Genomic DNA, 23,857 nt, shown 5'->3' with positions numbered 1-23,857 from the left:
GTAGGTAGAATTAAAAGTTAACTTTTTTCTATTTTACAAAGTAATGTTATATTGCAAACATTTTGAAAAAAATATGATATAAGCATAAGCAAAATTAAAATAAGGTGACACAAGAAAGAAAATATTAGCAGTCCAATAAACTCAAAATAATTGACTTAGGAGTCTAAAATCTATTCCTTACAAAAAGTAGTATAGGCAAAATTTAACAAAGCTGCAAGAAATCGTTCCGGAGAATAAAGAAAAAAATTTAAAAACACTCCTTATTTTCTGACTAGTATAACATTACACTGAAAGAGGAAAAGAACAGCGTAAAAAGAGATTAAAAATCAAAAAGGAAATGACTATAGCTAATACAAACAGCCTAAAAACAACTAGGGGCTCAAAGAGTCTCTGATTCTGAAGATCAAAGCCCAAAAAGCAGTGGAGTCAGTTTTCTGCCCCAAATATTTCTCGGCCTCTCTTCCCTGTCTTCTCTTTCTATGCCCTAGGAATTGATAAACCTGTCTATTTTGAGATAACCCCCAAGAGAGATAAACTTTCCTTATGAAAACACAAAATGGTCCGGCTTATAAAACCCCCACCCTTACACTGAGCACTAACAAATGAGCAAATTCTAGGATATCTTCAATGACTATTATTTTACAGTTTATAAGGCCTTTTCCCACATACTCTATTATTTGATTCTCAGAACAACCCTGTGAGAACAATGTTACCAGTGTCCACATTTACATGAAGGTGATGCTGAAGCAGCTAATTACTAGTCAGAAGTTACAAATCAATGACAAAACTGGGAGTGCAACCTCTCTGCTTCTGAATCCAATCACCCCAAGAGTGCCCCTGTGTGATGACTATAATTTCAACCATACTATATACCACATCCAAAAAAATAGGAGCTATTTCCATCTAACTCCTGATCTTTCTCTCTTCTTCCTAACAGCCAAGAGCAAAAGAGCTGCCACTATTAACTCTTCCCTTCCATCTAGCCACTCATGTTTCTCTTTCCCATAACTTCTTCAGATGAACAGGCAAAAAGGGGAAATAAGTATAAATAAAGGGTCCAGGAAGATACCCTGCACCAAAGAGAAAAGACATTACCATGGTTCTAGATTTAAGTCTCCTTCCATCTTCCAAGAATCAGCAAGCAGAAAAACACCACAGAAAAGCCTAAGCTACTACTCTTTTTCAATGCTGGCAAAAGAAGGGCTTTAATTAACAGAAAAATACAAAAGTACCAGTTTTTTAATCGGTCCCGGGCTTCCAGCTGGGCTCCCACTTCAAAGCTGATTCCTCGTCTGTTAGGTGGATGCTTTGTCATTTTCAGTCATCAACGGGGTTGCCTTTATTTTCCTGAAAAAGCCAATTAAATATTTATGAAACTTAAGCAAAGTATGCCCGGAGTGTAGCCTCACTCACTACACACAATAGACAAACAGTATTATTCAAAACACACAGCTACAGGAAACCTTGTCAATACCCTCATTCACGCCTGTCATTCTAGCACAGGTGCGCCTCCCACTGGTTCCTCCTCCTCTATTATTCAGTATCCTGTAGCCTCTGGAACTGGGAGAAGACCCACCCTTAACAATGTTTAGGAAGGGAAACGGACTTTGGCCCAGTGGTTAGGGCGTCCCTCTACCATATGGGAGGTCCCGGTTCAAACCCCAGGCCTCCTTGACCCGTGTGGAGCTGGCCATGCGCAGTGCTGATGCGCGCAAGGAGTGCCATGCCACGCAAGGGTGTCCCCCGCATGGGGAAGCCCCACACGCAAGGAGTGCGCCCGTGAGGAAAGCCGCCCAGCGTGAAAAGAAAGAGCAGCCTGCCCAGGAATGGCGCCGCCCACACTTCCCGTGCCGCTGACGACAACAGAAGCGGACAAAGAAACAAGACGCAGCAAAAAGACACCAAGAACAGACAACCAGGGGAGGGGAGGAAATTAAATAAATAAATAAATCTTTTTAAAAAAAAACAATGTTTAGGAAAAACTCATCTATAAGGGACACCCATTAGAAATTCAAAATACAATTATTCCTTGAGCAATTCAATCTTTTACTGGATGTGTTCAACAAATAAATGCTGAGGGCCTAAATAAGGGTCTGAAATTAGGGCAGGAATCGAGACCAAAAAAGACATAGTCCCTACTGTTACAAAGCCTTCAGTCAACTGGAGAAAATAAAAATTTAGCCAATAAACAGACAAATGAAACAAGTAAAAGCAATAATTGCTATGAATTTTTTTTTAAGATTTTATTTATTTATTTCTCTCCCCTCCCCCCCCCCGCACCCTGGCTGTCTGTTGTCTGTGTCTATTTGCTGCATCTTCTTTGTCCACTTCTGTTGTGGTCAGCGGCATGGGAATCTGTGTTTCTTTCTGCTGCGTCATCTTGTTATGTCATCTCTCCATGTGTGCGGCGTCATTCTTCGGCAGGGTGCACTTTCTTTTTGTGCTGGGCGACTCTCCTTACGGGGCGCACTCCTTGAGTATGGGGCTCCCCTACACAGGGGACACCCATGCGTGGCACGGCGCTCCTTGCGCGCATCAGCACTGCATGTGGGCCAGCTCCACACAGGTCAAGGAGGCCCGGGGTTTGAACCGCGGACCTCCCATGTGGTAGATGGGCACCCTAACCACTGGGCCAAGTCCGCTGCCAATTGCTATGAATTTTAAGTACTACAAATTAGGAAGTCTGGACCAAGAAGATCTATTCACATTTTCTTTTATCAATCTTTTAAATATTTTCTACTTATTCTTAAGTCAATTCTGACATTTTATATTTCCCCAAATAATTGTGCATTTTATCCAGGTCTTCAATTTTATTAGCAAGGAACAAAAGAAGAGTACAAAATATTCTCTTCCACTTCTTTTAATTGCCTGTGAGTTTAAAGTCATCTTCCTAGTCTCAATCCTGTTGTACATTTGTGCTTGTTTCCTTTTTTTCTCATATCAGGCCTTTGGGTACTGCATTTAGTGGTGAGTTTCTTTTTTTTTTTTTTTTTTTTTTTTTAATATTTTGTGTGTTTTTTGTTTTCTTGTTTCTATTTTTATGTTTTTAGTTTTTTTGTATTTTACTTTTTTGTTTTCTTAAAATTCTATATGAGTAAAATTTATCTTTATGATAAAAATCAAACAGTAAAACTATTTTCCATTTGAGGAAAAAAATATTGGATGAGGTGATTTATCTGAAAAGTGGCCCACATGAAAGAAAAGTTCCTGGAATCACTGAAGTAATCTGTGAAGACTTAAACGCAATCAGGGGGCCTAGTGGTAGTTCTGATGGGAGATGTAGCCCCTCTGAGCTCAAGAAACCACTTTCATTCAGTAGGCTACCCCTGACCAACTGCTCTGTCTCTCCCACTAAACTTTCCCTCTAGACTGCCCAAGCAATGCCAGAGCACTGTCAGGGTAACACCTACCACACACCAGAAATACAATCTTTGCAATCAATTAATATGTTAAAAAATCAGATAGGGGGGAAACGGACTTGGCCCAGTGGTTAGGGCGTCCATCTACCACATGGGAGGTCCGTGGTTCAAATCCCGGGCCTCCTTGACCCGTGTGGAGCTGGCCCATGCGCAGTGCTGATGCACACAAGGAGTGCCGTGCCACGCAGGGGTGTCCCCCGCGTAAGGGAGCCCCACGCGCAAGGAGTGCGCCCATAAGGAGAGCCGCCCAGGGTGAAAGAAAGTGCAGCCTGCCCAGGAATGGCGCCGCCCACACTTTCCGTGCCGCTGACGACAACAGAAGCGGACAAAGAAACAAGACGCAGCAAATAGACACAGAGAACAGACAACCGGGGGAGGGGGGGGGATTAAATAAATAAATCTTTTAAAAAAGATTTTAAAATAAAGTTGACTTGTTTTAAAAAAAAAAAAATCAGATAGGGGAAGCGAATGTGGCTCAAGCAGTTGGGTGCCCACCTATCACATGGGAGGTTCAGGGTTCAGTTCCCCGTGCCTTCTAAAAGAAGATAAGGGAAGTGGATGTGGCTTAAGTGATAAGGTCTCCACCTACCATATGGGAGGACCCAGGTTCGATCTCTGGGACCTCCTGGTGAAAAAGATGAGAAAGCATGCCTGCACAGCAAGACAAGTACCCATAAATGGCGCTGAGTGCCCATGCAAGTGCCCGCATGGAAAGCCAAGTGCCCGTGCAGTGAGCTGGTGCCCGTGCAAGTGAGTCACGCAGCAAGATGATGATGCAACAAGAGAGATGAAGGGGAAAGTAAGGTGAAGTGCAGCAGAGACCAGGAACTGAGGTGGCACAATTGACACATCAGAGGTCCTCATCAGAGGTCCTCAGCATCAAATCCCGGTGAATCCTGGAGGAGAAAGACATGAAGACAAAAAGAGAAATAGATACAGAAGATCACACAGCAAATGGATACAAACAGCAGAAACAGCAGGGCAGGGGAGGGGGAAAGAAAGGGAAAAAAAATAAAAGAACGGGAAGTGGACTTGGCCCAATGGATAGGGCATCCGCCTACCAAATGGGAGGTCTGAGGTTCAAACCCCGGGCCTCCTTGACCTGTGTGGAGCTGGCCCATGCGCAGTGCTGATGTGCACAAAGGAGTCCGATTGCCATGCAGGGGTGTCCCTTGCGTTGAGGAACCCCACGCACAAAGAGTGCACCCTGTAAGGAAAGCCACCCAGTGCAAAAGAAAGTGCAGCCTGCCCAAGAATGGCACCACACACACAGAGAGCTGACACAACAAGATGATGCAACAAAAAGAAAAACAGATTCCCGGTGCCACTGATAAGGATAGAAGCAGTCACAGAAGAACACAAAGAGCAGACAACTGGGGACCAGGGGGAAGGGGAGAGAAATAAATCTTTAAAAATAAATAAATAAATAAAAGATGAACAAGACAGTGCACTAACACAACAGGCTGGCCCAGCAAGATGATGCAACAAGGAGACCCAACAAACGCGAGCAGAGGTGGCTCAAGACATTGGGCACCCTCCCTCCCACACGGGAGGTCCCAGGTTCGGTTCCCAGTGCCTCCCAAAAAGATGAGCAGACAACAAGAGCAAACCACAAGGAGGGGTAGAAATATATAAAATTTAATTTAATTTTTTAAAAAATCAGGTAAAGTCCTCCTATCTGATGTGTAATAACAGTATCACATCTTATGAAGAATTTGCAGGATTCAAAATTGTATCACTTGAACTCAACTCGCATTTTAAAGAGAAGAAGAAAGAGAGGAGGAGAAGAAAAGCTGTAGGTGGATTGTTGTTTTCCTCTTATATAGTTGCCTAAATTTAAAGTTTTTCACAATGGAAATTTTCCAGAAGGAAAAAAAACCACATGTAATATAATAGATGAGCTACCTATTGAATAACCCATTCTGAGAGGTTGCTATGTTAATATTGGGAAACATATAAAGCAAATCAAACTGAAGCAGGAATGACAGGCACATCTAACTAAGGTAGATGAACCCTAACAAACTGCAAAGCTATGATAGCAGGACGCTGCTAAGACATGGACACTAGGAGAGGGGGAGCCAAAGAGATTTAATGGGGTTTACCTACTATTCTCCAGGAAAATAAGACCTCAATCTGACATAAATATAATCCAACCAGTAAAAAAAGTCTTCATTTTGGACTGCCTGAAATACCAAGTCAAATTATTTACCTTTTTATCTCTGATTTCATGCACACCAAGCAATATTCTAATGAATACTTTGGTCTCCCAGATTAAATGAAAAGGTGATGCCCGACAAGAAAAAAGGCAGAATGGAACTGAACACTCACTGAGCTGCTGTTATTTGTCAGGCTCTATTCAGGGGTCAGCTCCCTTTTATAGAGGTAATATAACATAACGGGTTAAATGCTTAGGCTTGAATCCCCAGCTCCACCCCTCAGTTCATGAACTAAATGAATTTGGGCAAGTTATTTAACTACTCAGAACCTTATTTCCTCTCTATAAAATAGGAATGCTGATGATAATAGTACCTATCTGCAAAGAGTAGATATGAGGATTAAATGAGATAATCCATTTCAAGTGTTTAACACAGGGCCAATATAAAATAAGAACTATATATAAATAGAAGTTAATACTGATTGTATTATCACAAGTAAGGAAAGCAGGATTAAAGTATCTCGCCTAAAATTCAGCTGCTAAATGACAGGTCCTAGAACAAAAAGTCCAGGTCTGCCAGATTGCAGAATCAATTCTTCCTACCACACACCTATCCCCACCCCCACCCCCACCTACCCCACCTTACCCCAGCACTGTAGGGGCCCTCCATTAAAATACAGGACTAAGGGAGCAAGACAGTGAAGTAAGGATCAAGAAAACCAATTGTTCTTTTTTTTGAGACAAAAATGTTCCATAGGTGTTTATTCTACTTCAAGTAACAGTATCTATGAAGTTCCATTTTTCAATGCACGGTGATATACTCTGCAATATAAAATACAATTTACAGAAATTTCTATCAAGTAAACCTAAACTCCAATTGCTCTTGAGGCTAAATTGTCAAAAAGTTCTTCCTAATCATGACTAAAACCTCTTTCACTGTTAACTCTGACCCATCTGGCTGAAGTTTCATTCTCTGGTATCACACAAAACAACACTAAGGGCTAATATGGTTATCTCAGTCCATCATCAGTCCTCCCTCTACCTTCTGGGGTAGCAGAATTCATTTTTTACATTTCACATTAATTAATTCAACAAATTTTTTATGAGTATCTATCACTAAGACACTGTGCTGAAAATTAGGGAAAAGAAATCCAACTCAGTCCCTGCTGCAGTCCACAAAGGAAGAGACACACAAAAATGAGAAGAGATAAATGAGCTCTAACAAAGGGTGAAGGGGAGGTACACTGAGGAAAATCATCTAAAAATTTCAATTTAATTTGAAGAAATCTACTAAAAAATAAAAAATAAAAAAGTTCAAGACAAAAGAAGGACATTCAAAAGAATAAACATTACATAAAAAGTACATTTTTATTTCTTGCATTTAAACATAAATCATTTTTATGAAGATGCATGAGAACTAACATTCTGAGGCTTTAATTTATCCATTCTTCAAGTCCTTATCTTTTTCTAACTTCCAGAATAAGGAAAAAGGGAATATGTCCTTAAGGACACAGGGGAAAACTGACTAAGAGAGAAAAATCTGATGCAATCTGTATTTACATAGATTCCATTTTAAAAACCTTGGCAGGACTTCAAATTACTTCTTTAGATTCAAATTTTCCTACACTAGGTGCTCATAGAGATAAAGAATCTAGTTTATCGCTTTAAATGTAGTATTAAGAGTTATTGCTTCCTGTATCATCAATAGTGAAAGCTTTAAATGTATATTTTGTAGTACAGTTTAAAGGGCATTTTCACAATACACAAACTAGGAGAAAATAACTACAACACAGATGACAAAGAATTAACTTTCCTTATTTATTAACAGACTTCATACAAATCAAGAACAAAATGTCAAACAACTCAAAAATGAATAAAGTATAAGAATTGGCAGATTATCAGAGGAGGAAAGGGCACATGGGGGAGATTACAAAGGTGTATAGTTATGTAACTGCTCCTTAAATTAAGCCTAAAATAATAATTTTTCACTTCTCAGATTGGCAAAAAAATTTTCAAAGGTAGAGGATACCCAATGTTTACAAGGATGAGGAGAAAGGGGCATGCTCATACACTTTCAGTAGAAGCAAATTTGGAATGTTCTTTCTAGAGACAATTTGACACTTGCTACAAAAATGCATATACCCTGTCCAGGAGTCCCACTGCTAAGAATTTCTCTTATAGATACGACCCCACTAGAAGTTTACCTAATTATCTGTAAAGATGATCAATCAATGCAACATTGCAATTTCTACAGCAAAAACTGGAAATCAATCAAAGTGACCATCAAAAGAGGCCCAATGAAACAAACTATGATTCAGCTACAGAATAGAATGTTGCACAACTATTAAAAGGAATAATGGAAATCTGTACATGCTGATATGAAGTCATCTGCAAGACACAGTTAAGTAAAAAAGCACGTGTATGAGGGGTGGATGTAGCTCAAGTGGTTGAATGCCTGCTTCCCACATACAAGGCTCTGGGTTCAATCCCCATTACCTCCTTTGGCAGTTTGAGATTATTTATGAATTCCAAAAAGAGAGATTATGTTTTTAAACTGTCTGTTCCTCTAGGTGTGATAGCAGCTGAGCTGAGGAAGCCCAGAAAGAAATAAGCCCTATGCCAGCCTGAAGTTGAGAGAGAGGAAAGCTGAACCCTCACAGAGATCAGCAACCATCTTGCTTTTACAAATAACAACTGACTTGGGTGGGAATGTACCTCTTATGGTACCTTGAGTTGTACTCTTTAGGGCCTTATAACTGTAAACTTTTACCTCAAATAAATACCCTTTATAAAAGCCAACATATTTCTGGTACTTTGCATCAGCACCCCTTTGGCTAAAAAAAAAAAAGAAAAGCATGTGTATGGCAGTACCGCTTTAATGTAAAAAGCAAAGACATAGGCAAGAGGATGTGGCTCAAGCATCTGGACACCCACCTACACATGGGAGGTCCAAAAAAGACAGACAAGACAGCATAGCTGGCATGTTGGGCTGGTGTGGTAAGCTAATGCAACAAGACGACGCAACAAGGAGACAAAAAGAGGAAACACAATGAGACACAACAAATCAGGGAGGAGAGATAACTCAAATGATTGAGCACCTTTCTCCCACATGGGAGGTCCTAGGTTTGGTTTCTGGTGCCGCCTAAAGGGAAGACAAGCAGACACAGAGAGGGCACAATGAATGGACACAGAGAGCAGTGAACACAAACAAGGGGAATGGGGGGTAATAAATTAATTAATTAAATCTTTTTTTAAAAAGACAAAAGATATAAATGTAGACAAATCTACTAAAGCATAAGCACAAAATTACTTTTTGGAAGGAAACAAAAGATTGTTTAAGTAATTCTTTTAATAAGAGAAACAGAGCATGAAAATTTACCTTTTCATTTTTTAACTTCTCTGCATTGTTAGAATTTTCTAACCTTATGAATGTAATCCTTTTATTTTAATTGTCAATAAGGACTATCTAGATGGTAAAATTTTAACTCTGGGTTACTTCTTTATATTTCCTTGTATTTTTTTTTTAAGATTTATTTTATTTATTTCTCTCCCCTTCCCTCCCTCCCCCAGTTATCTGTTCTCTGTGTCTATTTGCTGCGTCGTCTTCTTTTTGTCCGCTCCTGTTGTTGTCAGTGGCATGGGAATCTGTGTTTCTTTTTGTTGCGTCATCTTGCTGCATCAACTCTCCGTGTGTGTGGTGCCATTCCTGGGCAGGCTGAACTTTCTTTCACGCTGGGTGGCTCTCCTTATGGGGCGCACTCCTTGCGCGTGGGGCTCCCCTACACGGGGGACACCCCTGTGTGGCAGGGCGCTCCTTGTGCGCATCAGCACTGTGCATGGGCCAGCTCCACACGGGTCCAGGAGGCCCAGGGTTTGAACCGCGGACCTCCCATGTGGTAGACAGAAGCCCTAACCACTGGGCTAAGTCCGTTTCCCCTCCTTGTATTTGTCACACTGTTATTAAAAAATGCAATAGCCCTTTCTTTCTTACACAATCTCACTGTATTGTCAAAATGACTAGGTGATATATTAGGACTAATATATCCATAATGTTCATATGGTACAGAAAGTAACATGAAGTGTAGAGAGGAAACTGAGGTACAAAGGGACTAGCACTTTCAAGGTCCTGCAAGGCAGGAGAGGTCCTCTTCTCAAAGTTAAGAGGCTTTTCCCATAAGTAGATAACTAAACCACTTCTGCAAGGTCCACAGCCCACACTCTTTCCCACTCTTTTCCCTATCAAACCCTTGCGGTGCTTAAATTCATCCCTCAGGGAAGCAGATGTGGCCCAAGCAATTGAGCTCCGGCCTACCACAACACTAGACACAAGAAGAAAAATATGAGAAATACAACAAAGCAAGGAGCAGAGGTTCCCAGTGCCTCCTAAAGAAGAGAGGCAACAAGACGCAACAAGAGACATGGGGAGGAAAAACACAATAAGAGACACAATAAAGCAGGGAGTGGAGGTGGCTCAAGGGATTAGGTATGTCCCTCCCACATGGGTGGTCCAGGGTTCAGCTCCCTGTGCCCCCTAAAGAAACAAGGAAGACGAACAGAGCAAGTGGAAAAAAACAATGAGGGGATGGGGAGAAATACATAAAATAAATCTTTAAACAAAAAAAATTTAAAAAAATAAATTCATCCCTTCAGACATAAACATAATCTGAATGCAGGAAGATACTTCATAAAATGTTATGTAGAATTATCACTCCAGGGGAGCAATGTGGCTCAAGTGGTTGAACACCTACTTACCACAAGAGGTCCTGGGTTTGGTACCCCATGCCTCCTTTAAAAACAAAAAACAAAAAACTAACTAACAAGCAAACTCAGGGGAGCCAATACGGCTCAGTGACTGACTGAGCACCAGCTTTCCACATATGAAGTCCCAGGTTCAATCCCCAGCTCCAAGATCTCAAAAAAAGAACAACAACAAAAAAAAAAAAAACAATATATAACAAGCAGAAATAATTAAATGTCTTTAAGAAAAATTAAATTCTTAATTTTTCAGAAAGGACAACCTAACACTGACCTAGCAGTGAGGAAACTGGAACACTTAGACACTGCCTGGGGTGCTGACCGTGGCCATCTTTTTATCCCTCAATCTGGAAGCAAGAACAAAGTGAAATTGCTTATACACTTGGACTGATTGATTTCTATCTAAAGTATACAGCTCAAGATAAAAATCAATCATTTGTGAACACTAGGGAAAAAAACAGCTCTTTACATATGATTCTGGGGAAACTGGATATAGTTCACATGTTTAAGAACAAGAGAATATTTTATTCACAAACATGCAAACTATATTTACTATACTTACTCAGTATAGTAAGACTGCAGTACAAGCTCTATCAAGGAAAGGAATCACTGGAGTTCGACAGAAGCCTAATAAATGAAATAAACTACCAAAATAATGAGGATGTAAACTAACCTTACAAAAGAAAGGAGATATAAAAGACCCCAATGCTGATGAACCTACATAAAAAACATTTTTAATAATAACTGACCTACAAATTTTAACTCTTTTAATCCAGACAACAACCCCAAAGGTAAGTACTGTTATTAATCTCCATTGCAAAGATGAGGAAACAGAGGAACAAAGGTTAAGGACAACCATAAGTAAGGGACTGAGCCATGGATTTGAACCTAGGCTCTGTGGCTCCACATTCCAGATTCTTAACCACTACACCATACTTGTTTATAACGAGCTACATCTTTGAGTTCTCTTTCTTCACTCATCAAATGTGCAAAATGGCCCCTCCCCTGGATGCTATGAGAACTAGATGAGAAAAGGTTTGCAAAGTCCCTATTGAAATGTCTAGCACAAAACAGATACTCAATAAAATAGCTGAATTGTCTAAATTCATAATACGTTTATAGTTAATGTTGTACTGAAAAGGACCCTCGGTTTTATTTTGGAAGAGGTCAAAAAATACAGTCACCATGGTAACTGGTGATCCTGCCCTCAACAATTCCATCCAGCTCTGGAAGATGGGATAAAGAATTGAAAGCAATAAAGAATTGAAAATGATAGATGCGTGTGGAACAAGACCTTTCAATGAATTGATTCTGGACAGGGTTAGGGTAAAATAAACTCTGGGATACTCAAAAGACTGTCAATCACCACAAACTACAGAACAGGCTTTGGGGTAACTTAATAGTGCTTACTACCAGGCTTGCATTCAATCTCCATTAAAGGGTGATGATGCCTTTTAAACTCAATGCAACTCCCTTTCAATTGAGGGACACTTCAAGTGACAGACCAGTTTAAATCTTTATGTCCCATTCATTCAGTAAATATTAAGTGCCTGCTCTGTGCCTGCCAGATGCTGGAGATAGATACCCTCTTCTCTAGTGGGGAAGACAGGCAAAGAACAAGATAAACATATACATAAAGAAGACCATTTCTGACAGTGATAAGTACTATGTAGGAAAAAAACAACAACAACAACAAAAAATAAAGTAATGTGGAACCAGAGACTTGGATTATACCCTTTAGATAAGGTCAGAATGGTCTAAGGATCTGAAGTCTATGCAAAGACCAAAATGACAAGGAGACTGGGGGGAAAGAATTCTAGGCAGAGTAACAGCCTAGAGGCAAAGAAACTCAGTCAGGAATGAATTTTCCCCAAGGGAGCCCAAAGTCCAGGAGGTGAATTCTCCTGGTAGCCAAAGTTGCTGTTTAAGAAGAGCATAACGGGAAGCAGACTTGGCCCAATGGATATGGCATCCACCTACCACATGGGAGGTCCACGGTTTAAACCCAGGGCCTCCTTGCCCCGTGTGGAGCTGGCCCATGAGCAGTGCAAGGAGTGCCCTGCCATGCAGGGCTGCCCCCACGTAGGGGAGCCCCACGCGCAAGGAGTGCTCCCCGTAAGGAGAGCCGCCCAGCGCAAAAGAAAGTTCAGCCTGCCCAGGAATGGCACCACACACATGGAGAGCTGACATAGCAAGATGACACGACAACGAGACACAAATTCCCACTGCCACTGAGAATGCAAATGGACACAGAAGAACACACAGCAAATGGACACAAGAGAGCAGACAACAGGGGGAGTGGAGGTGAAGGAAGAGAAATAAATAAAAATAAATCCTTAAAAAAAGGAAATAGGAGCACAGGTTATGTGTAGTCAGACAAAGGGTACCAATTCTGGCTCCCACTCATTGATGGCAGATGAGAAAAACCACTGAGCCTCAGTTTACCCATAAAATGGAATTAACAGCACACACACACTCCCCCATCTTCTGGGGATGCTGTGAGGAATAAGTGAACTAATGGATAGCAAGTGCTTAGCACAATAAATGCAAAATAAATATTCAGTACTGGTGACGGTAACGGTGCTGTACTAAAAGTAGCAAAAGGACATTGGACACAGAGAAGAATAGTCACTATTACCACAAAATATTAACAAGAAGTACCCAAAATGCTAAAGAACATAAAGGGTACCTCTTAAATCAAAGAGAAGTGACCAGTTGGTTTAAGTTGGGGCAAGGGACCTTCCACTACCATCCTTGAATTTCTTCATGGACACAGAATGAAGTCTAATCACAGACACAGAAGGGGTCTAAAGCAAAAGGCCCATTTCCATTCCTTCAGGTCCTTTCCCAGGTGACACTAAAAGAGCTGAATAAGTCTCTTTTACTTCAAGGGGGAAGCAGGGAAAGAGGAAGGAAGGAGGGAGAGAAGGAAAGAAGGAGGGAAAAAGGAACTGCAGGAGGGAGGGATAGAGGAAATCAGAAAGGGAGGGAAAAGAGGAGGGAAGGAAAAAGACCCCAATAATTCCCTTGCCCTCTTCCCAGATACTTGAAAGGCTTCCTTCGGAGCCAAGCTTTCCCTTCCAAAATTAAAATTCAGACAGGAAACATGTCTTGAGCTTACTCCAAATTACTGAGAATAAATTGGTCAAATGAAGGGATCTTCCCAAAAGCAGTAGAAAAGGGCCTGGTGCCCAGGCATGGCTCTAGAACACATCTGCTGAATGACCTTTAGCACATTACTCAATCTTACAGAGCTAACCATCTTATCTTCACAAGTTCCTTCTCCTTTTCTCCTCATCACAGTTTAAGGCCCCAGGACTGGTGAGTGTGCCAAGCTAGAAACATGGGTATTGCTCTTGTCTCCTTCACCTCCTCCCTCACCTCACACACTCAGTCACCATTCTATAGTACCGACTTCTAGGTCCCTCCCATTGCTAAATGGTGGCAGGGTTCAGGACCCCATCCGTCCTAATCCTGTTACTGCGACAGCTCTCAAGGGTACTTCAAGCTTCAAACCACACCTTCCCCAGATCCAAATCAATACTGTCTTATGAGCTGATACCTGCTGAGTGCCTGCTTCATGACAGATACTATTCTAAGTGCTTTATAAACATCATCTCATAGGTTTGTGATGAGGATTATTAACATTCCATTTTACAGATGAGAAAACCAAGGTTCAGAGTAAGCTGCCCAAATCATGAGGCTAGCAAATAGCAGGACAAGGACTTAAACCCAGGTAGTCTGAATCAACCACCACACTGTTGACCATCTTCCACACTGCTACTACAGGGATATTTCTAAAATGCAGGTTTGATGCCAAAACTCCTCTGTTTTTTCAGTTCAATGGTTCCCCTACAGAACCCAGTTCAAACTACTCAGTGCAGCATTAAGGCCATCTGTGAGTTAATAGCCATTATAAGACCAGACCAGACCAAACCTAGAGTCTCTAAAGACGGGAGCTTAAAAGAACGGAAGCAGGCAAGTTTCTGGAGGGACAGTGGAGAAGAGCGGTTTTGAGCCTGCTCCACCATTTTCCAGATAAATCCTGCACAAGTCCCTACTTCGTACAGGTGTTATGAAGATAAAAATCACCTAGGACAGAGCCTGATGCATGATAAAATCTCAAGGTTACTACCACTTTTGCACCCCACACTTCAGACATACCTAAACTTTCTTGCATTTCCAACCTCCAAGACCTTTCCGACTTCCCTGACGGGCTTTCTGGACCAGCAGCCCACTCCTATCTCCCACTGCAGCCTTCTGGACCACAGCATCCTCCACCCTACACAGAAATTGCCTGTATCTGAGTTGACCTTTCTGGTGAGGTAATGAACTCCTCATATGCAGCCCCAGCTTGCAGCAAGTATTGCCCTTATGTGGCCAGTCACATGCTTGTTAAATGAGATAACCTCAGCTTCCTCACTGGCAAAATGGAACTAAAAACAGGAAAGAGACAACTATCACCCACCTCAAGAACTGGAGGGATTCAAGAAGACAATCAAGTGGAAGCTCTTTGAAAATTCCTATCCACAGGTAAATGTAGGAACTGTGATCATTCCTTGCGGTCAGAGGGAAGAAGGCAAAGCCCAAGGAAATGAAGGACCAGAAAACACAGGACAATTTTGCCCCTGGGGCTGAAGAAAATCTGTATCCCTTTGTCAGTCCCTGGAGGCTCCAGTCTGCAAATGTCAGTAGCTGTGAAGTAGGCAATTCTATGTGGGCTTTTGGGGGGAAGGAATGAAGGGTTCTTTTTTTTAAACACATCTGACTAAGCCATTCTTACAGGATTCCTTAATTAAGGTATCACTGTATTACAAAGGAAAACAATTTGGAGACAGAGTCATTACTCTACAAATGGAGCCTCCAAAGACTTTTCCTGGGAGCAAATGTGGCTCAAGTGATTGAGCGCCTGCTTTCCATGTACAAGGTCCTGGATTCGATCCCCAGTACCTCCAAAAAATCAACTCTCACTGGGGAGCAGATGTAGCTCAGTAGTTGAGTGCCTGGTTTCCATGGACAAGATCCTGGATTCAATCCCCGGTACCTCCTAAAAAAAGAAAGAAAGACTTTTCCTAAATTGCAATGTAAAAACAAAACCTAAACCATTCCACTGCCTACAGAACTTTAAAGATAATTTATTAGTCAAAAAATAAATTACATTTCTGGCCTTTATTACTAATGCCAGAAAATGGCTACAATTTACTGAGTATTTATCACTTGCTAAGTCCCTGACAAATATCTCACTAACAACAATGCAAAGAAGTTGGTAGTATCATACCCATTTTACAGAGGAGGAAAAGGAAGTTAGAAGCAATAAGCACAGGAAAAGATGCTCAACATCCTTAGCCATAGGGAAACGCAAATCAAAACCATAATGAGATACCATTTCACACCCACAAGAATGGCAGTTATTTTAAAAATGAAAAATAGGGAGTTTGGTGGTTCCTTAAAAAGTACAGAATTACTATATGACCCATCAATCCCAATCTAGGTATATACCCAAAAGAACTGAAAGCACAAACTTGAGCAGGTATTTGTACATCAATGTTCATAACAGCATTATTCACAATTGCCAAAAGGTGGAAGCAATCCAAGTATCCTTCAACAGATGTATGGATAAATAAAATGTGGTATACAAATACAATAGAATACTGTTCAGCTGTAAAAAGAAATGAAGTTCTGATATATGTGACATGCATGAACCTTGAAGACATCATGTTGAGTAAAATAAGCCAGACACAAAAGGAAACATATTGTATGATCTCATTAATATGAAATAATTAGAGTATGCAAATTTATAGAGTAGAAACTATAATACAGGTTACCAGGGGCCATGATTGGAACAGGGAGTGGGGAATTAATGCTTAAGTGGTAGAGTTTGTTTGGGGAGATGGAAAAATTTTTGTATTGATCAGTGGTGAAGGTAGCACAACACTGTGAATGTAATTAACACCACTGGATTGTTTACACATGAAAGTCATTAAAATGGTAAAATTTAGGCTATATATATGTTCCCAGAATAATTTCTTTTTAAATATAGAACTGTGCAACATAGCAAATCCTAATTTAAATTATGAACTACAGTTAACAGAACTACAAGAATATTATTTATCAATTGTAACAAACCACCACACTAAAGCAAAGTGTTAATAAGAGGGATAACTGTGTGGAGGAGTAAGGGAACTCCGTACTTTCCAAATTATTTTTCTGTAAGCCTACAACTACTCCAATGGAAAAAAAAAACATAAAGGAAAGAAAAAAACAACAAGGTTTTTTGAGATATTCAAACACTAATGATATGAAGGGAACACTTACAATTTTTCATGTGAAAATGAAAAATAATTTTGATAGTACCTTATCTCTTATAGACACATCAACATAGTAATGAATGAAATAAAAACTAGCAAACAAGGCCCATGGGGGATTTTACAAACATTCTGAGACAATTAAGCCAAAAGTAAAAATGGTAACATATATTCAACTCTTCACAGTTCAAGTTTTAATAACAAAATAAATTAGGTTTTCTTATTCCCATTTACAGATGAGGAAATGGAGAGAAAGGCTAATATTTACAGATACTCCCAATGATCCATTTGAGGTGATTATGATGATACTTGAGGAAACAGAGGCCCAGGTAGGTTAGGTAATGTGCCATGCTGGAAAAGTCTGCCTCCAATGTCCACGCAACAGCAAGAGGCCCAGGAAGTTTATTAAGCCACATGCCCAAATTACATGTGCTCCAACAGAGTGGCAAACACTGAAACTCGAACGCCAATATTCTAACTCCAAATCATGGGTCCTTGCCACCACATACCATGAAGCCTGGAAGTGAAAGGTGGCCTTGTTAACTTTCTTGCCTGCCTGAAGTGTAGATGACTAATTCCCATGTAGGTCACAGCATGATGGATAGCATTCTTGTCAAAGCACATTGGACCATATTCACCACTCCACGTGACCAATGGACAGCCACACAGCCTCAAGTTTATTAAGCCACATGCCCAGGAGCCTCAAGAAAAGCAACCTGAGCTGGGAGATTTGGGCTTCTATAATTGAGGGATATTTGCATGGTCAGGAATGGAAGGTGGGGGAAGAGCAGCAAGGTCATTCCTTTTCTCAGCAGTGCCTCAGTCTGGGATTCCAGGCTGTCACTTGTTTGATACTGCAATTATAGTGATTTATTTAAACCTCTGGGGGAAAAGTAAGGCGATAACAGAAAGAATGTTAAGAGGCACCAGGATTGGAGTCAAAGAACCCTGGACTACAGTCCAGGCTCTGTTTATTAGCTGGATGATCTTGAACAAGTGAGTCTCAGTTTTCTCATCTGTTAAATGAGGATAGTAGATTAATCGTGAAGATTCAACTATATCCAATAGAGTGTTCTAAAAGATGTTAAGAATCATTATTATTGTAATATGCCCATATTTCCAGACCAGGATTCCACTACCTAACAAATCCCAAAACCCGCACACCTGTAGAAGGAAGGCATGTCAGTTCACCTAGCCATATACTTTTTCCATGTGAAAAACAGGTATTAGCTTCTTTTGAATATAGGACAAAGAATCTATACATTCATGTAAGATGTCTGAGAGTCAGCCTTTAAAATCCCTGTGTTATGTTCCTTGACATGAGATAAAATGTCACCAAATAAAACAATCAGGGAAGCAGTTTTGGCCCAATGGATAGGGAATCCGCCTACCACATGGGAGGTCCACGGTTCAAACCCAGGGCCTCCTGACCCGTGTGATGAGCTGGCCCACGCGCAATGCTGATGCGCACAACCACGCAGGGGGACCCGCGTAGGGGAGCCCCATGCACAAGGAATGCACCCCTCAAGGAGAGCTGCCCAAGGCAAAAGAAAGTGCAGTCTGCCCAGGAATAGCGCCACACACACAGAGAGCTGATGCAGCAAGATGACACAACAAGAGACACAGACTTCGGGTGCCACTGACAAGAATACAAACGGACATAAGAACACTCAGCGAATGGACACAGACAGCAGACAACTAGGGGGGAGGGGCAGGGAAGGGGGGAGAGAGGAAAAAAAAATCGTTTTATAGCTTTCCCTAGTTCTCTCCTCTTCCTCCTTTCCCAAAGTCCACTCATTCCCCACCTTCCTTTCATACAACCTTCCTATTTATACTAGGTGACTCATACCAAGCCCCTAAAATCTTATGGGATTTCTGCAAGTCATTACTTCCATTATCTGGCCAAACAAAGCAAGGTACAGCTGGAGTCCTAATTCAAGATCTAGTAAACAGTCAAAACAGGATTAAAAATCGGGGTTTGAACTTCCATTGGATTACTGCATAATCAGCCAACAACCTGTAAGGTGCAGATGTGAGAGAAGGGTAAGACAGGAACAGCACCTTTTCTCCAAGTTTAAACCTAATCAAGCAGACCAAGCAAGTATTGTGGTTTAAAGAGTTCTTATAAAAAATAAAATAAAATGAACTTCCCTGTATTACTTCCTAGGAAGATGAGGAAGGGAGAGGGCAGGAAATTATATACATCTCTGAGCCCTGATTTCCAGGTAACATCAGAATCGATAACCAGGTATTCTCAAAGAACTGTTAGTTTCACTCATCGAAGTTATTTGAAATCTAGATTTTTTTATCACTGTCCTCAGCAATTTCTTTTCCTGGGGTTTTGTGACTATGACTGTGTTTCTAGAAGGAACAACACTTGGAAGTAATTTGTAATATGTTTGTACTTCAGATACACTTGCAAATTTCAAATAGAGAGTTTAAGCACCTTTAAAATCCAGGAAGAAGTACCCAGAGAGTTGACTCCCCACAGATACGGGAGAATGGGGAAAGGGTACTAAAAGCATTACCTCTAACTTTCCCCAAACCTCAGCCAAAGGTGAACTACAGGCTTCACCTTTAAATTTCATGCTACCTGCCCTGCAAATTAAAAGCAAAAAGGAAAGCTGGGGTGGGGAGGAGGAGAAAACATTTTTAAAATATACATTATTGGGGATTATTTTCTAATTTTTTTGTACATTTGGAGCAGTGACAATAAATGAGCACCCTTTAAAAATTATATATATATATATGTTAGAGAACTTACAAGTAAGCATGGTTGTAGCCAGGAAAAACAGCTAACATGAATGAAGAACTCAGAGAAAACTTCTTTGAGAATTTTAGGCAGTTTTGAATGAATATACAGCCTGGCACTGGCAGAAAACATGGAGGCAGAAGAATGCTGAAGTTGGGTGTGAGGACAAGCTGGCTGCCTCTGCTAGGAAAAAAAGACAGTGGCAGAAGTGACGCCGACAAGGGAATGACTGGCAGACTGCCCAACGGAGCACGTGAAAGAAATCAGATCTGCTACAGCAGGCTTCCACAGACACTGGGTTTCGAAGCAAGGTCCTGACAAAGCCTAAGAGAAGGGTAGGAGTTGGAGATTGCCTGAGGTCTCCGGGCCAGTGAGTGGAAAAGCCGGGACTAGAGCCAAATCCAGATCAAATCAGTTAGCGAAGAGGATCTGACATATCTGACATTCACGTAAGCATGGGCTGGGGTGGGGGGGGTGAGACAACGACACACTGCACAAAATAGTCTAGTCATTCCAGTTTGTCCTGATTAGGGGCTGGAATGGGATCATGCTGGGAAAGGGCCATGGTAAGTGACAGGCAGGGAAACCGGTACAGATGACAAGCCCCTTAAGACGTTGGAACAGATTAGGTTAGGAAGAGTACAAAAGGAAAGAGTACACATCAAGCCATGATCTGCATGAAAGAATGTCATCTTCCCACCAGAATTTGCCTTTCTGGGGTACCCAAATAGACTCAAACCAGCAACTTCCATTCAGGGTTCAAACACCTACCTTTACCCAGGCCTTTCCCAGGCCAATTCCAGAACCTAGAAAATCAAGAGACTCCCTTGAAATTCCAACACCTGTAACCCTTCTGTAATCCAACCTCCCTACCCATAATAAGGTGACAAATGAGTAACTACAGAGACAAGCTGGCTGATTATTCTATCAGCTAGGTAGTACTTACTAGAATAATTTCATGTCAAGAATGAGGTTCACATTTAAGCAAGAAATATTTAAGCATTTAAATCTGACAATATACACAGAAGTCAAGCTCCCGGAGAAGTTCTGACTATGGCTAAAAAGTTAAATGCTAGACTAAATCAAATTGAGGGGACAATGACCCTGTACAAACTTTAAGGGATGTGTGTCTGGATAAAGTGAAAATGGAAAGCAGTACCCCTGCATAAGACCTACCACCACCCTCCTATTTTCCCAAAAAATCTTTGGCTTTGTGTGTAGAACCTCACTACTCAAAGACGTGTTCAGCAATATTAGCATTACCTGGGATGCCACGAGGGCCCCACCCTACAGCTACCAATTCAGAATCAGCATTTTAATAAGAACTCCCAAGTGATTTGTATGCACATTCTCCAGAAGCACTGGTGTAGAATACTTTAAGGCCTGCACTGTTTAGCAGTACAGAGATAAAGTACCAAACAGGTAAATAAAGAGACAAAGTACCTCTTCACTTTCTGTATACCATATTTTATTAGGTACCACTCAGACAATCCTCCAACTTTTTTGTGTGAATTTGCTATTTACAACTGACCACATAATTTAAAAGTGGGGTCTACCTCACTTCCTGAAATAACACAACTTAGCTCTAGGGCTTTCATACACACAAAATATAAAACAGCTTAATTGTTCTGAAAATACAATAATGGTTAATTTTATTCAAATTACAACACTGAGTTCAGAGCACTTCTCCACAAGTCCCATTAATTCCTATGGGTTCCTGGGAGTATCCCCCAGCATTTCTAAGAAGCAGGTGCTTGACAAACATCCAATCTTCAAATGAGATTCAGAAGGACTTGGTCCTGAAAATGCAGTATTTTCCTTCCTTGTCCTGCCGGTGTAGTTTCTCCGACCCAAACTCTCTCCCCCACTGAGGCCTCATACAGCTGTACACTCAAGCACTTCCCAGAAGGGAGAGTAGTCAGAGGCATCACTATCTCATAAGCACTTGGGACTCCAGCTGTGGAAAAATTAATCTGGTTGGGGGTTCAGGCTGAGAAGTCGTGAGTAAGATCTGGAAAAGCAGAAGGAAATACAAAAGAAAGAACCTACTAAGAAGCTCTTAAGAATCAAGGGGCCCCTGATAATTGTAGACTCTAACTGCGGGGGGGGGGGGGGGGGGTTGACAGAGCTGTGAGAGGATGTTTGGGGACAGATACATAACTACCTCCCACCCCAAGGACAAGTAAGAAAGAGTGACCACAAGATTTCAAATGACCTCTTTTCTTAATGAAAGGAAGAAAGCAAGGTAGGGAAGAAGTTTCTGAGCTGGAAGCAGGATAGGGAGATAAAGCAAAGGAGATAACAGGAGAGAACAGTTACCCACCTAACCGGAATCTTACAGGAAGCAAACCACCAAGAGGATTAAGAGCCCTGTGGATAACCAAAGAAATGAGGGGGATTCCTCTCCATTTTGAATCTAGGGCTGGGAGCAGGGGTGAGTGAGGAAGAGGTGGCAGACAGTCCGGGACTTGAGGCCACCTCAAGTAGCAAGGAAAGGGGAGAAAGGAAGGAGGAAATCTCTACAGCCACTAGGTAACCAGAGCAGTACCCAAAGGGAATTAGAAACCAGAAAAATACCGGGGAAAAGGGCAAACCAAGGGAGAAGAGTTCCTCTTTGCAGAAAGCAGAAAGATAAAGGATAAAGCAGACAAACAGAACACAAAGTGCTGGCACCCCATTGGGAAAGAGGGAGGGGAATTCAGGAGGTGTGACTATAGGAAGTGTGCTCAGAAAAAGGCCACAGAAGGAGAAAGTGGTGTGCTGAAGAAAGATATGCACTCACCAGAGAAAGGAAGAGGAAATGGGGTGCACTGGACCAGACACGGAGAACACCTAAAGGGAAATGTGGTTCCAAAGAGGGAAAGAATGAAATAGAAAATCCTTGGATGGCAGAAAAGCTAGAGGGTAAGGAATTGTGGAATGGAGGCCTACTCAAGAACCACAGATCACTGCCCAGAAATTAGAAGACTCAGGAATGAGGTATGCTCCCCAGATTTAAGAAGCATCAGGAAAATGGCTGCACCTCAAGATCTGGGTAACCAAAAAAAGGTGCATTTCATACACTGTGGGAGCTCAGGAAGCAAATACACACTCAAAAGTGAAAATGAGTCTCCCCCATGAAATTCGGTAGTTGGATTTGGGGAACTCTTGAAAAGGATGCAACCCCAAGAATGGAGTAACTGGAAAAGGCAGTGAATTCCCAGACTTGTGGAGTTAGAAATATATTCCCTTAAACGTCAGCATATAGACATTTCTGGGAGACTGGAAACCGGGTATGCCCCTAGATTTGAAGGGCAGGGGCAAGGAAGTGGCCTCTAAATTTAAGAAACTTGGGAAAGCATGTCCCCAGATTTCAAGGCCCGGAAAACAGAATCCTTGATTGAATTTGTTGGAATACAAAACACCCCAAAACTGTGGATACTGGACCGCAAGTTTGGGGGATTCGATCACTGAGCGAACCCCAAATTTGAAAGGGCGTGCTATTCAGGTTGGGAGGCTGAAACAAGGCAGTAAGATCCCATTTGGGGCGGGGGCATGGGAAAAGGGAGTACACTCAATTTGGTGTGGCTCTGGAGGCTGAGATAAAACCCCAGTGCTGGAGCTTAAGAAAGGGGTTGCACCGCCCATATATGCTATACAGAAAGGGGCATTCCTACATTCGGGGTCTTGAGAAAGGGGTGTGCTCCCCAGAATAGAATAAAACAGCCAATAAAAGAAAATGCGTTCCCAAAGCACAAGACAAGAGAAAGAACTAGTGGGGGGGCTCTTGAGGGGCCACCCAGCCCAGGTTGAGGTCCTAGCTCTTATCCCCCACCCCCAACACGGCCCCGCTCCGCGCCCAGGGCCCGCACCCCGCGGCCCAGCCCCCTCGAGCGGCGCCGATTGGCCGCAGCTGCCGTCACTCGCGCGGCCAACACCGGGGATTGGGCGCCGCTCGCACGCCCGCCACGCTCTCAGCAGCGGTCCGCGGGCCTCCCCCCGGGCTGAGTAAGCGGGGCCAGGCGGGGAGCGGGGTTGGGCAGGGGACCAAAGCAGTGGTGGCGTCCGTCACCGTCCCCGCCCGCCTGGCGCGCGCACCGCGCGGGCCCAGCCCGACCCAGCCCCGGTCAGCCTGCTTCGCCTCGCCGCGAGCTCACCTCACGGCCCCGCTCCAGGCTGCGCCGCTCCAGGACCAACCGACAGAAGGACTCTGCGTGCTGCGCACCACGTGACCCCGGGCGCGCCCAGCATATCCCCCGCCCCCCACATATACGCACCATCGCCACCACCGAGTGACGCAGCGGCCCAGCTGCCCCGCCCTCCGCCCCGCCCGATCACCGTAGCGACCGCGCGCCCTGGCCACGCCCAGGGCCCTGACTCGCGGGAACCCAGCCGGCGCCTCTCTCCGAAACACAAAGTTCCCCCTCACCCGTAACCACTGTCTCGCGAAACCCGGGACTGAGCACTATACAGCATCTGTTAATTTAACCTC

General features: G+C 42.4%; 1 protein-coding gene across 10 annotated transcripts in view; it reads right to left on the bottom strand.

The window, feature by feature from the left end:
- Nucleotides 1–23,647, bottom strand: part of PHF20 (PHD finger protein 20) — a 168,145-nt gene extending 144,498 nt beyond the window's left edge. For 8 of the 10 annotated variants that reach the window (XR_011647319.1, XR_011647320.1, XM_004482410.5 and 5 more), the window contains exons 1-2: nt 23,523–23,647; nt 1,233–1,347 (exon numbers count right to left, since the gene is read on the bottom strand). Coding sequence is in view for 8 of the 10 variants with exons in the window: in XM_004482410.5 (XP_004482467.1) it covers nt 1,233–1,315 (83 nt within the window). In the remaining 2 variants the exon portion in view is untranslated. Of the gene's footprint in view, nt 1–1,232; nt 1,348–15,279; nt 15,377–23,522 lie in introns of all 10 variants that reach the window. The other 2 variants (XM_058286985.1, XM_058286986.2) reach the window with 2 other exon arrangements.
- Nucleotides 23,648–23,857: the final 210 nt, after the last annotated feature.

Source organism: Dasypus novemcinctus, chromosome 24, assembly GCF_030445035.2.
Source record: "Dasypus novemcinctus isolate mDasNov1 chromosome 24, mDasNov1.1.hap2, whole genome shotgun sequence".
NCBI lineage: Eukaryota > Metazoa > Chordata > Mammalia > Cingulata > Dasypodidae > Dasypus > Dasypus novemcinctus.
Note: the sequence above shows the minus strand (reverse complement) of the source record. Positions and strands in the feature narration are given on the sequence as shown.